Below are 12,953 nucleotides of genomic sequence, written 5' to 3' on the forward strand. Positions count from 1 at the left end.
TAGCGGTGATTAGTGCAGTGGTAAGGCCTGGGACTAGCGAACAGAGCCTAGCGGTGATTAGTACAGTGGTAAGGCCTGGGACTAGCGAACAGAGCCTAGCGGTGATTAGTGCAGTGGTAAGGCCTGGGACTAGCGAACAGAGCCTAGCGGTGATTAGTGCAGTGGTAAGGACTAGCGAACAGAGCCTAGCGGTGATTAGTGCAGTGGTAAGGACTAGCGAACAGAGCCTAGCGGTGATTAGTGCAGTGGTAAGGACTAGCGAACAGAGCCTAGCGGTGATTAGTGCAGTGGTAAGGACTAGCGAACAGAGCCTAGCGGTGATTAGTGCAGTGGTAAGGCCTGGTAAGGACTAGCGAACAGAGCCTAGCGGTGATTAGTGCAGTGGTAAGGCCTGGGACTAGCGAACAGAGCCTAGCGGTGATTAGTGCAGTGGTAAGGACTAGCGAACAGAGCCTAGCGGTGATTAGTGCAGTGGTAAGGACTAGCGAACAGAGCCTAGCGGTGATTAGTACAGTGGTAAGGCCTGGTAAGGACTAGCGAACAGAGCCTAGCGGTGATTAGTACAGTGGTAAGGCCTGGGACTAGCGAACAGAGCCTAGCGGTGATTAGTGCAGTGGTAAGGCCTGGGACTAGCGAACAGAGCCTAGCGGTGATTAGTGCAGTGGTAAGGACTAGCGAACAGAGCCTAGCGGTGATTAGTACAGTGGTAAGGCCTGGGACTAGCGAACAGAGCCTAGCGGTGATTAGTGCAGTGGTAAGGCCTGGGACTAGCGAACAGAGCCTAGCGGTGATTAGTGCAGTGGTAAGGCCTAGCGAACAGAGCCTAGCGGTGATTAGTGCAGTGGTAAGGACTGGGACTAGCGAACAGAGCCTAGCGGTGATTAGTGCAGTGGTAAGGACTAGCGAACAGAGCCTAGCGGTGATTAGTACAGTGGTAAGGCCTGGGACTAGCGAACAGAGCCTAGCGGTGATTAGTGCAGTGGTAAGGCCTGGGACTAGCGAACAGAGCCTAGCGGTGATTAGTGCAGTGGTAAGGACTAGCGAACAGAGCCTAGCGGTGATTAGTGCAGTGGTAAGGACTAGCGAACAGAGCCTAGCGGTGATTAGTGCAGTGGTAAGGACTAGCGAACAGAGCCTAGCGGTGATTAGTGCAGTGGTAAGGCCTGGGACTAGCGAACAGAGCCTAGCGGTGATTAGTGCAGTGGTAAGGACTAGCGAACAGAGCCTAGCGGTGATTAGTGCAGTGGTAAGGACTAGCGAACAGAGCCTAGCGGTGATTAGTGCAGTGGTAAGGACTAGCGAACAGAGCCTAGCGGTGATTAGTGCAGTGGTAAGGACTAGCGAACAGAGCCTAGCGGTGATTAGTACAGTGGTAAGGCCTGGTAGGGACTTGTGAGGAAAGCAGAGCTGAAGGGGAATAAATACCTGCTCATCTTGTTGCTGTGTGTCATTACTCAGGGCTGCTGCTGCAGCCTGCCTGACACTGCTAATCTAGAAAACTCATTACCGTTCCTATGGATCGGCTTCAGGACGTCTCATCCCCTCACTAGATGGCTCACTGACTGACTCCAGGACATGTCTCATCCCCTCACTAGATAGCTCACTGACTGGCTCCAGGACGTCTCATCCCCTCACTAGATAGCTCACTGACTGGCTCCAGGACATGTCTCATCCCCTCACTAGATAGCTCACTGACTGACTCCAGGACATGTCTCATCCCCTCACTAGATAGCTCACTGACTGGCTCCAGGACGTCTCATCCCCTCACTAGATAGCTCACTGACTGACTCCAGGACATGTCTCATCCCCTCACTAGATAGCTCACTGACTGACTCCAGGACATGTCTCATCCCCTCACTACATAGCTCACTGACTGGCTCCAGGACATGTCTCATCCCCTCACTAGATAGCTCACTGACTGGCTCCAGGACATGTCTCATCCCCTCACTAGATAGCTCACTGACTGGCTCCAGGACATGTCTCATCCCCTCACTAGATAGCTCACTGACTGGCTCCAGGACATGTCTCATCCCCTCGTTAGCTAGCTCACTGACTGACTCCAGGACATGTCCGATCCCCTCGTTAGCTAGCTCACTGACTGGATCCAGGACATGTCAGATCCCCTCGTTAGCTAGCTCACTGACTGGATCCAGGACATGTCTGATCCCCTCGTTAGCTAGCTCACTGACTGGATCCAGGACATGTCAGATCCCCTCGTTAGCTAGCTCACTGACTGGATCCAGGACATGTCCGATCCCCTCGTTAGCTAGCTCACTGACTGGATCCAGGACATGTCCGATCCCCTCGTTAGCTAGCTCACTGACTGGATCCAGGACATGTCCGATCCCCTCGTTAGCTAGCTCACTAACTGGATCCAGGACATGTCCGATCCCCTCGTTAGCTAGCTCACTGACTGGATCCAGGACATGTCCGATCCCCTCGTTAGCTAGCTCACTGACTGGATCCAGGACACGTCCGATCCCCTCGTTAGCTAGCTCACTGACTGGATCCAGGACACGTCCGATCCCCTCGTTAGCTAGCTCTCTGACTGGATCCAGGACACGTCCGATCCCCTCGTTAGCTAGCTCACTGACTGAATCCAGGACACGTCCGATCCCCTCGTTAGCTAGCTCACTGACTGAATCCAGGACACGTCCGATCCCCTCGTTAGCTAGCTCACTGACTGAATCCAGGACACGTCCGATCCCCTCGTTAGCTAGCTCACTGACTGGATCCAGGACACGTCCGATCCCCTCGTTAGCTAGCTCACTGACTGGATCCAGGACATGTCCGATCCCCTCGTTAGCTAGCTCATTGACTGAATCCAGGACACGTCCGATCCCCTCGTTAGCTAGCTCACTGACTGAATCCAGGACACGTCCGATCCCCTCGTTAGCTAGCTCACTGACTGAATCCAGGACACGTCCGATCCCCTCGTTAGCTAGCTCACTGACTGAATCCAGGACACGTCCGATCCCCTCGTTAGCTAGCTCACTGACTGGATCCAGGACACGTCCGATCCCCTCGTTAGCTAGCTCACTGACTGGATCCAGGACATGTCTGATCCCCTCGTTAGCTAGCTCACTGACTGGATCCAGGACATGTCCGATCCCCTCGTTAGCTAGCTCATTGACTGGATTCAGGACACGTCCGATCCCCTCGTTAGCTAGCTCACTGACTGAATCCAGGACACGTCCGATCCCCTCGTTAGCTAGCTCACTGACTGGATCCAGGACACGTCCGATCCCCTCGTTAGCTAGCTCACTGACTGACTCCAGGACATGTCCGATCCCCTCGTTAGCTAGCTCACTGACTGGATCCAGGACATGTCCGATCCCCTCGTTAGCTAGCTCACTGACTGGATCCAGGACATGTCCGATCCCCTCGTTAGCTAGCTCACTGACTGAATCCAGGACACGTCCGATCCCCTCGTTAGCTAGCTCACTGACTGAATCCAGGACACGTCCGATCCCCTCGTTAGCTAGCTCACTGACTGAATCCAGGACACGTCCGATCCCCTCGTTAGCTAGCTCTCTGACTGGATCCAGGACACGTCCGATCCCCTCGTTAGCTAGCTCACTGACTGAATCCAGGACACGTCCGATCCCCTCGTTAGCTAGCTCACTGACTGAATCCAGGACATGTCCGATCCCCTCGTTAGCTAGCTCACTGACTGAATCCAGGACACGTCCGATCCCCTCGTTAGCTAGCTCACTGACTGGATCCAGGACACGTCCGATCCCCTCGTTAGCTAGCTCACTGACTGGATCCAGGACACGTCCGATCCCCTCGTTAGCTAGCTCACTGACTGGATCCAGGACACGTCCGATCCCCTCGTTAGCTAGCTCACTGACTGAATCCAGGACACGTCCGATCCCCTCGTTAGCTAGCTCACTGACTGGATCCAGGACACGTCCGATCCCCTCGTTAGCTAGCTCACTGACTGAATCCAGGACACGTCCGATCCCCTCGTTAGCTAGCTCACTGACTGGATCCAGGACATGTCCGATCCCCTCGTTAGCTAGCTCACTGACTGGATCCAGGACATGTCCGATCCCCTCGTTAGCTAGCTCACTGACTGGATCCAGGACATGTCTGATCCCCTCGTTAGCTAGCTCTCTGACTGGATCCAGGACACGTCCGATCCCCTCGTTAGCTAGCTCACTGACTGAATCCAGGACACGTCCGATCCCCTCGTTAGCTAGCTCTCTGACTGGATCCAGGACACGTCCGATCCCCTCGTTAGCTAGCTCACTGACTGGATCCAGGACACGTCCGATCCCCTCGTTAGCTAGCTCACTGACTGGATCCAGGACACGTCCGATCCCCTCGTTAGCTAGCTCACTGACTGGATCCAGGACATGTCCGATCCCCTCGTTAGCTAGCTCACTGACTGAATCCTGGACACGTCCGATCCCCTCGTTAGCTAGCTCACTGACTGAGTAGGGAATAGGGTGCCATTTGGGACACCCCCCTTAAGTTAGCACGCTAGATTAACCGCTAGGCTGTTTCAGGACAGTACTGGCTGGTTGAGACTGATCTCTTTAAAAACGGCTAGAGCTTGCTGTTGGAGTCTGTTTAAAATACAGACTTGTTCTTAAACAAGAGGCTACATCTCCATCACTGAGTAGCTAGACACACAGAGAGAAATGATTGGCATTCTGCGTTTGGGTCTCATGACAAACGGCAAGTGAGTTCACACAAAACACCTCCAATTTACACTTCCACAATCTGGAAGACAGGGAGAGGGAGAGGATTACACAGCAAGTACAACCACTAACTCACTCCAACTATCGCTTCATTGAAAAGACACTTGTCAGCGTTGACCACTTCCTAGTACGTGTCCCAAATGGCACCCTATTCCCTATATAGTACACTTCATAGGGAAGAGGGTGCCCTTTGGGATGCAGACCTCAACTACAGAGGTCCAGCGGCGTGCCCAGTACCCACCTAGAGGTGCGACTCTGTCGGAGTGGCAACAGAGATACCAAACCATATTCCACCACACATGCCCGGGGACGTGCCGACAGGACTGGCGTGTACCATAGTAGACTCCACACACACACGGCTAACAGCTCAGGAAAACACACCACGACAACTCATGCCATCCTGTTCCAATAGTATTCCAATAATATCCCGACCAACAACAAGAAGACTGTTAGTCCGCCATGGCTTCTGTTGTGTGTGTCCGGTCGATGATGGTCCACGTGCGTCTCAGCCAAGAGTGAGGTGATTGCGTAGGTAAGGCATGTTCTGGAAAGTCCATGCACGGATAGTGCACGCCTCACGGCCAGAGCGTGCACACAAAACACCTGCACTCACACACACCGCTCACAGAGTTAAGAGGATAATCTGGGAGTGGGCAGCAGCAGATTACGAGCCATCTGAAGGTACTCTCTCTGATTGGTAGCAAAGATCTCTCCTGCTCTCTGATTCGTCTCAGGATAGAAAGCAGCTAAGATCTTTGATTGGTCTAAGACTGGGACACAGCAACATGTAAGATATTGCTTTCCAATTGACAGCGAAAGAGAGAAGGACTTGAAAGCCAGAAAGAGAATGTGAGAGAGGGTGACAAATACCAAATAACAATAAATATGTGCACCGATTAAAAACGGTCAGGTAAAATATCACTGTTTTTTTGGGGGGGGGTCACTCACAGTGTGTGACTCCGGCCAGAGTCTGGTAGAAGGTGGGTGTGTCGCTGTCGTCTGTGAGGGTGACGCACACGCCCCCGGAGAGCAGCCAACGGGAAAAGGTGAACGCCTCCTTGTTCTGAAGGAGCCAGTTCTTAAAGCACTCATAGTTGACTTTCTCCCCCTTAGACAAACAAACAAACACATCATCAACAAAGCATTAAGTTGGCAGCTAGGTGGGTCGCTAAATACTTAACGGGTGAGTACTTGAGAAAATAGTATAGTTGTGGAGACGGACACAGAGTAGCGTTTATGTCACAGTGTATTGTTGTGGAGACGGACACAGAGTAGCGTTTATGTTACAGTGTATTGTTGGGGAGACGGACACAGAGTAGCGTTTATGTCACAGTGTATTGTTGTGGAGACGGACACAGAGTAGCGTTTATATCACAGTGTATTGTTGGGGAGACGGACACAGAGTAGCGTTTATATCACAGTGTATTGTTGTGGAGACGGACACAGAGTAGCGTTTACGTCACAGTGTATTGTTGTGGAGACGGACACAGAGTAGCGTTTATATCACAGTGTATTGTTGGGGAGACGGACACAGAGTAGCGTTTATGTCACAGTGTATTGTGGAGGTGTCATTGGCCAATAGAGTTACACATTAGTTACAAACAATTATAAACTGGGTGGTTTGAGCCCTGAATTCTGATTGGCTGAAAGCCATGGTATATCAGACCGTGTACCACGGGTATGACAAAACATTTAGTTTTACTGCTCTAATTACGTTGGCAACCAGTTTATAATAGCAATAAGGAACATCGGGGGTTTGTGATATACGGCCAATATACCACGGCTAAGGGCTGTGTCCAGGCACTCCGCGTTGCGTCGTGGTTAAGAACAACCCTTAGCTGTGGTATATTGGCCATTTACCACACCCCCTCGGGCGTTATTGCTTAAATATACAATGAAAACATATCATCTTATTCATGCACAAACACACCGTTTTTCCAGTGTAAGATGTCCATGTGTTTAGTGAGAGGGGCTGACAGGCAGTGATGGGAACATGCAGAGCTACGGATATGGACCATGACAGAACAAGCCTGTTCAACACCATCAACATGGCTGCCAGCCTGTGTGCCTCTCCCACAGGTTCAACATGGCTGCCAGCCTGTGTGCCTCTACCACAGGTTCAACATGGCTGCCAGCCTGTGTGCCTCTTCCACAGGTTCAACATGGCTGCCAGCCTGTGTGCCTCTTCCACAGGTTCAACATGGCTGCCAGCCTGTGTGCCTCTCCCACAGGTTCAACATGGCTGCCAGCCTGTGTGCCTCTTCCACAGGTTCAACATGGCTGCCAGCCTGTGTGCCTCTACCACAGGTTCAACATGGCTGCCAGCCTGTGTGCCACTTCTACAGGTTCAACATGGCTGCCAGCCTGTGTGCCTCTTCCACAGGTTCAACATGGCTGCCAGCCTGTGTGCCTCTCCCACAGGTTCAACATGGCTGCCAGCCTGTGTGCCTCTTCCACAGGTTCAACATGGCTGCCAGCCTGTGTGCCTCTTCCACAGGTTCAACATGGCTGCCAGCCTGTGTGCCTCTTCCACAGGTTCAACATGGCTGCCAGCCTGTGTGCCTCTTCCACAGGTTCAACATGGCTGCCAGCCTGTGTGCCTCTCCCACAGGTTCAACATGGCTGCCAGCCTGTGTGCCTCTTCCACAGGTTCAACATGGCTGCCAGCCTGTGTGCCTCTTCCACAGGTTCAACATGGCTGCCAGCCTGTGTGCCTCTTCCACAGGTTCAACATGGCTGCCAGCCTGTGTGCCTCTCCCACAGGTTCAACATGGCTGCCAGCCTGTGTGCCTCTTCCACAGGTTCAACATGGCTGCCAGCCTGTGTGCCTCTTCCACAGGTTCAACATGGCTGCCAGCCTGTGTGCCTCTTCCACAGGTTCAACATGGCTGCCAGCCTGTGTGCCTCTTCCACTTACCAAACACACTCAAGAATGGAAACAGTGGACTCAGATAAAGGGGCAATGAATGCCCTACCCTATTGATTTTTTATTGTTTGAACTGCAGATTAACGATAGTACCAGTAGACAGAACAGGGGGTCAGTAAGTTTGTCAAAGCCAACGATAAGCTGCCCTACCTGGCACCAAACAGTACACAGACAGTTACCCAAACAGTTAGCCTCGCAACCTCCCGCTGGTTCCCAATAGGGCAGGGGTGTCAGACAGACAGACACTGGCATAACAATACTTAACAGGCTACAAGGGAAGGTCTATGGCTGTTCTACAGACTAATACATGTATTTCTAGTCATGGTGAACTATAAGAGAGAGTGGCCCAGAGCTAGCTAAGACTAACCTGCCGCTGAGGGAGATCCAACCTAAATCTGAAAAGCCCCTTCTAATCCAGTTAAGAGAACCTACTGTCCACCCCAACTACTGAATGACTTTCTATTCCAACACATGCCACTGTGGGTCCTCTGTAGCTCAGCTGGTAGAGCACGGCGCTTGTAACGCCAAGGTAGTGGGTTCGATCCCCGGGACCACCCCATACGTAAAAATTTATGCACACATGACTGTAAGTCGCTTTGGATAAAAGCGTCTGCTAAGTGGCATATTATTATTATTATTATTATTATTATTATTATATCATTATGGAGTTCCTTTCTATTCCAACATGCTGCTGTTATGGAGTTCCTTTCTATTCCAACATGCTGCTGTTATGGAGTTCCTTTCTATTCCAACATGCTGCTGTTATGGAGTTCCTTTCTATTCCAACATGCTGCTGTTATGGAGTTCCTTTCTATTCCAACATGCTGCTGTTATGGAGTTCCTTTCTATTCCAACATGCTGCTGTTATGGAGTTCCTTTCTATTCCAACATGCTGCTGTTATGGAGTTCCTTTCTATTCCAACATGCTGCTGTTATGGAGTTCCTTTCTATTCCAACACATGCTGCTGTTATGGAGCATGATATGGCGGTAACAAGCTTGGTGTTTTTATGTTAAAGGGCAATCTGAAGTTTGCTAATGAGATTGGATTCTTGGAGGTGTGTATTGTGTAAATACATACGTGTGTGTGTGTTTAAAGCCAATAACAGCAGTGTGTGTGTGTGTGTGTGTGTGTGTGTGTGTAAAGCCAATAACAGCAGTGTGTGTGTGTTTAAAGCCAATAACAGCAGTGTGTGTGGTCCAACCCCAGATGGAGAGTGTGTTGTGCGTCAGTCAAAGTGTTGGTCTGGGTGATTGACAGGTGACTGACCTCGCTGAAGCACTTCCTGAGAGAGGGCGGGACTTCCCCGTCCACCGCCCGTAGCACGGCCTCCATGTCGTCCCGCGCCGCATAGCCGCCCGACTCACTGGCAAACAGGCTGAAGAGGTCTGTGGTGGGACACACACTGTTGGTTAGTTCATCCTGGCAAACAGGCTGAAGAGGTCTGTGGTGGGACACACACTGTTGGTTAGTTCATCCTGGCAGGCAGGCTGGTCTTATCAGTGGCAGGCAGCAGGGTCAGCATGGCCTTGGCTCTCTGCTGCCTCACACGCATCAATCCCAAACATCACTCAGAGAGAGATAGCGGGGGGAGAGAGAAGAGAGGATGAGAGAGGATGAGGGGGAGAGAGCGGATGAGAGGGGGAGAGAGAAGAGATGATGAGAGAGGAAGAGAGGATGATGGGGGAGAGAGAGGATGAGAGGGGGAGAGAGGGGGAGAGAGAAGAGAGGATGAGAGAGGGAGAGAGGATGATGGGGGAGAGAGAGGATGAGAGGGGGAGAGAGGGGGAGAGGGGAAGAGAGGATGAGAGGGGGAGAGAGGGGGAGAGAGAGGATGAGAGGGGGAGAGAGAGGATGAGAGGGGGAGAGAGGGGATGAGAGGGGGAGAGAGGGGATGAGAGAGAGGATGAGAGGGGAAGAGAGGGGGAGAGAGGATGAGAGAGGGAGAGAGGGAGGATGAGAGGGGGAGAGAGGGGATGAGAGGGAGAGAGAGGGGATGAGAGAGGATGACAGGGGGAGAGAGGGGGAGAGAGAGGATGAGAGGGGGAGAGAGGGGATGAGAGGGGGAGAAAGGGGATGAGAGGGGAAGAGGGGGAGAGAGAGGATGAGAGGGGGAGAGAGGGGATGAGAGGGGGAGAGAGGGGATGAGAGGGGGAGAGAGGGGATGAGAGAGAGGATGAGAGGGGAAGAGAGGGGGAGAGAGGATGAGAGAGGGAGGATGAGAGGGGGAGAGAGGGGATGAGAGGGAGAGAGAGGGGATGAGAGAGGATGACAGGGGGAGAGAGGGGGAGAGAGGATGAGAGGGGGAGAGAGGGGATGAGAGGGGGAGAAAGGGGATGAGAGGGGAAGAGGGGGAGAGAGAGGATGAGAGGGGGAGAGAGGGGATGAGAGGGGGAGAGAGGGGATGAGAGGGGGAGAGGGGATGAGAGGGGAAGAGGGGGAGAGAGGGGATGAGAGGGGGAGAGAGGGGATGAGAGGGGGAGAGAGGGGATGAGAGGGGGAGAGAGGGGGAGAGAGGGGATGAGAGGGGGAGAGAGGGGGAGAGAGGGGATGAGAGGGAGAGAGGGGATGAGAGAGGGAGAGGATGAGAGGGGGAGAGGGGGGAGAGGGGAAGAGAGAGGATGAGAGAGGGAGAGAGAGGATGAGACGGGGAGAGAGAGGATGAGAGGGGGAGAGAGGGGATGAGAGGGGGAGAGGGGAAGAGAGGGGGAGAGAGGGGATGAGAGAGGGAGAGGATGAGAGGGGGAGAGGGGGGAGAGGGGAAGAGAGGGGAAGAGAGGGGGAGAGGGAAGAGAGGGGGAGAGAGAGGGAGAGAGGGAGAGGGGCGAGAGGGGAAGAGAGGGGGAGAGGGGGAGAGAGGGGGAGAGAGGGGGAGAGAGGGGGAGAGAGAGGATGAGAGAGGGAGAGAGGGAGGATGAGAGGGGGAGAGAGGGGATGAGAGGGGGAGAGAGGGGGAGAGAGGGGGGAGAGGGGGAGAGAACATACACTTGGCCTTCTCCTCATCTCGTCCTCTGGTCAGCAGCACCAGGCCAATGATGAGGTTGTTAAAGTGCAGTCCTTTAGAGGTGCCTCCAAATGAGTTGTAGATCACCTGCAGAGAGAGTACAGAGAGAGAAAGGGAAGATGGTGTTAACAGATCTAGATAGCTAGAAATATGCCAGTAGACACAGATCCCAGTTGAGGGGCGGCAGAGAGCGTTGGGCCAGTAACAGAAAGGTCGCTGGATCGAATCCCCGAGCCGGCAAGGTGGAAAAATCTGCCGTTCTACCCTTGAGCAAGGCAGTTAACCCCCCCACCACAACTGCTCCCCGGGCACCGATGAAGTGGATGTCGATCAAGGCAGCCCCTCACACCTCTCTGATTCAGAGGGGTTGGGTTAAATGCAGAAGACACATTTCAGTTGAACGCATTCAGTTGTACAACTGACGAGGTATCCCCCTTTACATTTTCCTTCCTTTCCAAATAGCACCCTGTTCCCTACATCAGGGATCATCAACTAGAGTCAGCCGCTGGCCGATTGTTTTCTTGAACGGATGGTCAGGAACATAATTACAAATAAATGTGTATACTACAAATAGACCGCAAGAAGCAGAAATAATGGACTAAAACAATCATTTCAAACCTTGCTTACAAACAAACCTTGTATATGATCACATGTATCTCTATTATGCATGGGAATACTTTAGAACAGATTCCCAAAATTCAAATCACTTGGAGCTGATTTTCTGGTATTTCTACAGTCTTTTATGTGCAACAATAAACATTTATATATACACAGTACCAGTCAAGTTTGGACACACCTACTCATTGAAGGGTTTTTCTTTATTTGTACTATTTTCTACAATGCAAAATAATAGTGAAGACATCAAAACTATGAAATAGCACATATGGAATCATATAGTAACCAAAAAAGTGTAAAACAAATCAAAACATATTTTATATTTGAGATTCTTCAAAGTAGCCACCCTTTGCCTTGATGACAGCTTTGCACACTCTTGGCATTCTCTCAACTAGCTTCATGAGGTAGTCACCTGGAATGCATTTCAATTAACAGGTGTGTATTAATGCATTTGAGCCAATCAGTTGTGTTGTGACAAGGTAGGGGGGTATACAGAAGATAGCCCTATTTGGTAAAAGACCAAGTCCATATTATGGCAAGAACAGCTCAAATAAGCAAAGAGAAATGACAGTCCATCATTACTTTAAGACGTGAAGGTCAGTCAATACGGAACATTTCAAGAACTTTGAAAGTCTCTTCAAGTGCAGTCGCAAAAATCATCAAGTGCTATGATGAAACTGGCTCTCATGAGGACCGCCACAGGAAAGGAAGACCCAGAGTTACCTCTGCTGCAAAGGATAAGTTCATTAGAGTTACCAGCCTCAGAAATTGCAGCCCAAATAAATGCTTCACAGAGTTCATGTAACAGACACATCTCAACATCAACTGTTCAGAGGAGACTGAGTGAATCAGGCCTTCATGGTCGAATTGCTGCAAAGAAACCACTACTAAAGAACACCAATAAGAAGAAGAGACCTGCTTGGGCCAAGAAACACGAGCAATGGACATTACACCAGTGGAAATTTGTTCTGGAGTCTAAATTGGAGATTTTTGTGAGACGCGGTGTGGATGAACGGATGATCTCTGCATGTGTAGTTCCCACCGTAAAGCATGGAGGTGGTGGTGTTATGGTGTGGGGGTGCTTTGCTGATGACACCGTCTGTGATTTACAGACATCAAGGCCTGTAACATACTTTGTTTCACGGAAACATGGCTCTCTTGGGATATTCTGTCGGAATCGGTCCAGCCAGATGGGTTCTCAGTTCATCGCGCAGACAGGAATAAATATCTCTCCGGGAAGCAGAAGGGCGGAGGTGGGGGTTTCATGATTAATGACTCATGGTGTAATTGTAGTAACATAGAGGAACTTGAGTCCTTCTGTTCACCCGACCTAGAATATCTCACAATCAAATGCCGACCATATTATCTCCCAAGAGAATTTTCTTTGGTTATAGTCACGGCCGTGTATATCCCCCCTCAAGCCGATACCACGACGGCCCTCAAAGAACTTCACTGGACCTTATGCAAACTGGAAACCTCATATCCTGAGGCTGCATTTATTGTTGCCGGGGATTTTAACAAAGCAAATTTGAGGACTAGGCTGCCGAAATTCTATCAACATATCGACTGTTGTACTCGCGCTGCCAAGATCCTCGACCATTGTTATTCGAACTTCCGGGATGGTTATAAGGCCCTCCCCCGCCCTCCTTTCGGCAAATCTGACCACGACTCCATTTTGCTTCTCCCTTCCTATAGGCAGA

The 12,953-nt window shown here is 51.4% G+C and overlaps 1 protein-coding gene across 1 annotated transcript in view; it reads right to left on the reverse strand.

Moving 5' to 3' along the window:
- Positions 1-12,953, reverse strand: part of LOC311122739 (ubiquitin carboxyl-terminal hydrolase 32-like) — a 97,348-nt gene that overhangs the window by 58,990 nt on the left and 25,405 nt on the right. The window contains exons 3-5 of the mRNA XM_084197064.1: positions 10,620-10,725; positions 8,904-9,022; positions 5,658-5,817 (exon numbers count right to left, since the gene is read on the reverse strand). Of these exons, the coding sequence (XP_084053190.1) occupies positions 5,658-5,817; positions 8,904-9,022; positions 10,620-10,725 (385 nt within the window). The remainder of the gene's footprint in view (positions 1-5,657; positions 5,818-8,903; positions 9,023-10,619; positions 10,726-12,953) is intronic.

Source organism: Coregonus lavaretus (assembly GCF_964263955.1).
Source record: "Coregonus lavaretus genome assembly, contig: HAP1_SCAFFOLD_614, whole genome shotgun sequence".
NCBI lineage: Eukaryota > Metazoa > Chordata > Actinopteri > Salmoniformes > Salmonidae > Coregonus > Coregonus lavaretus.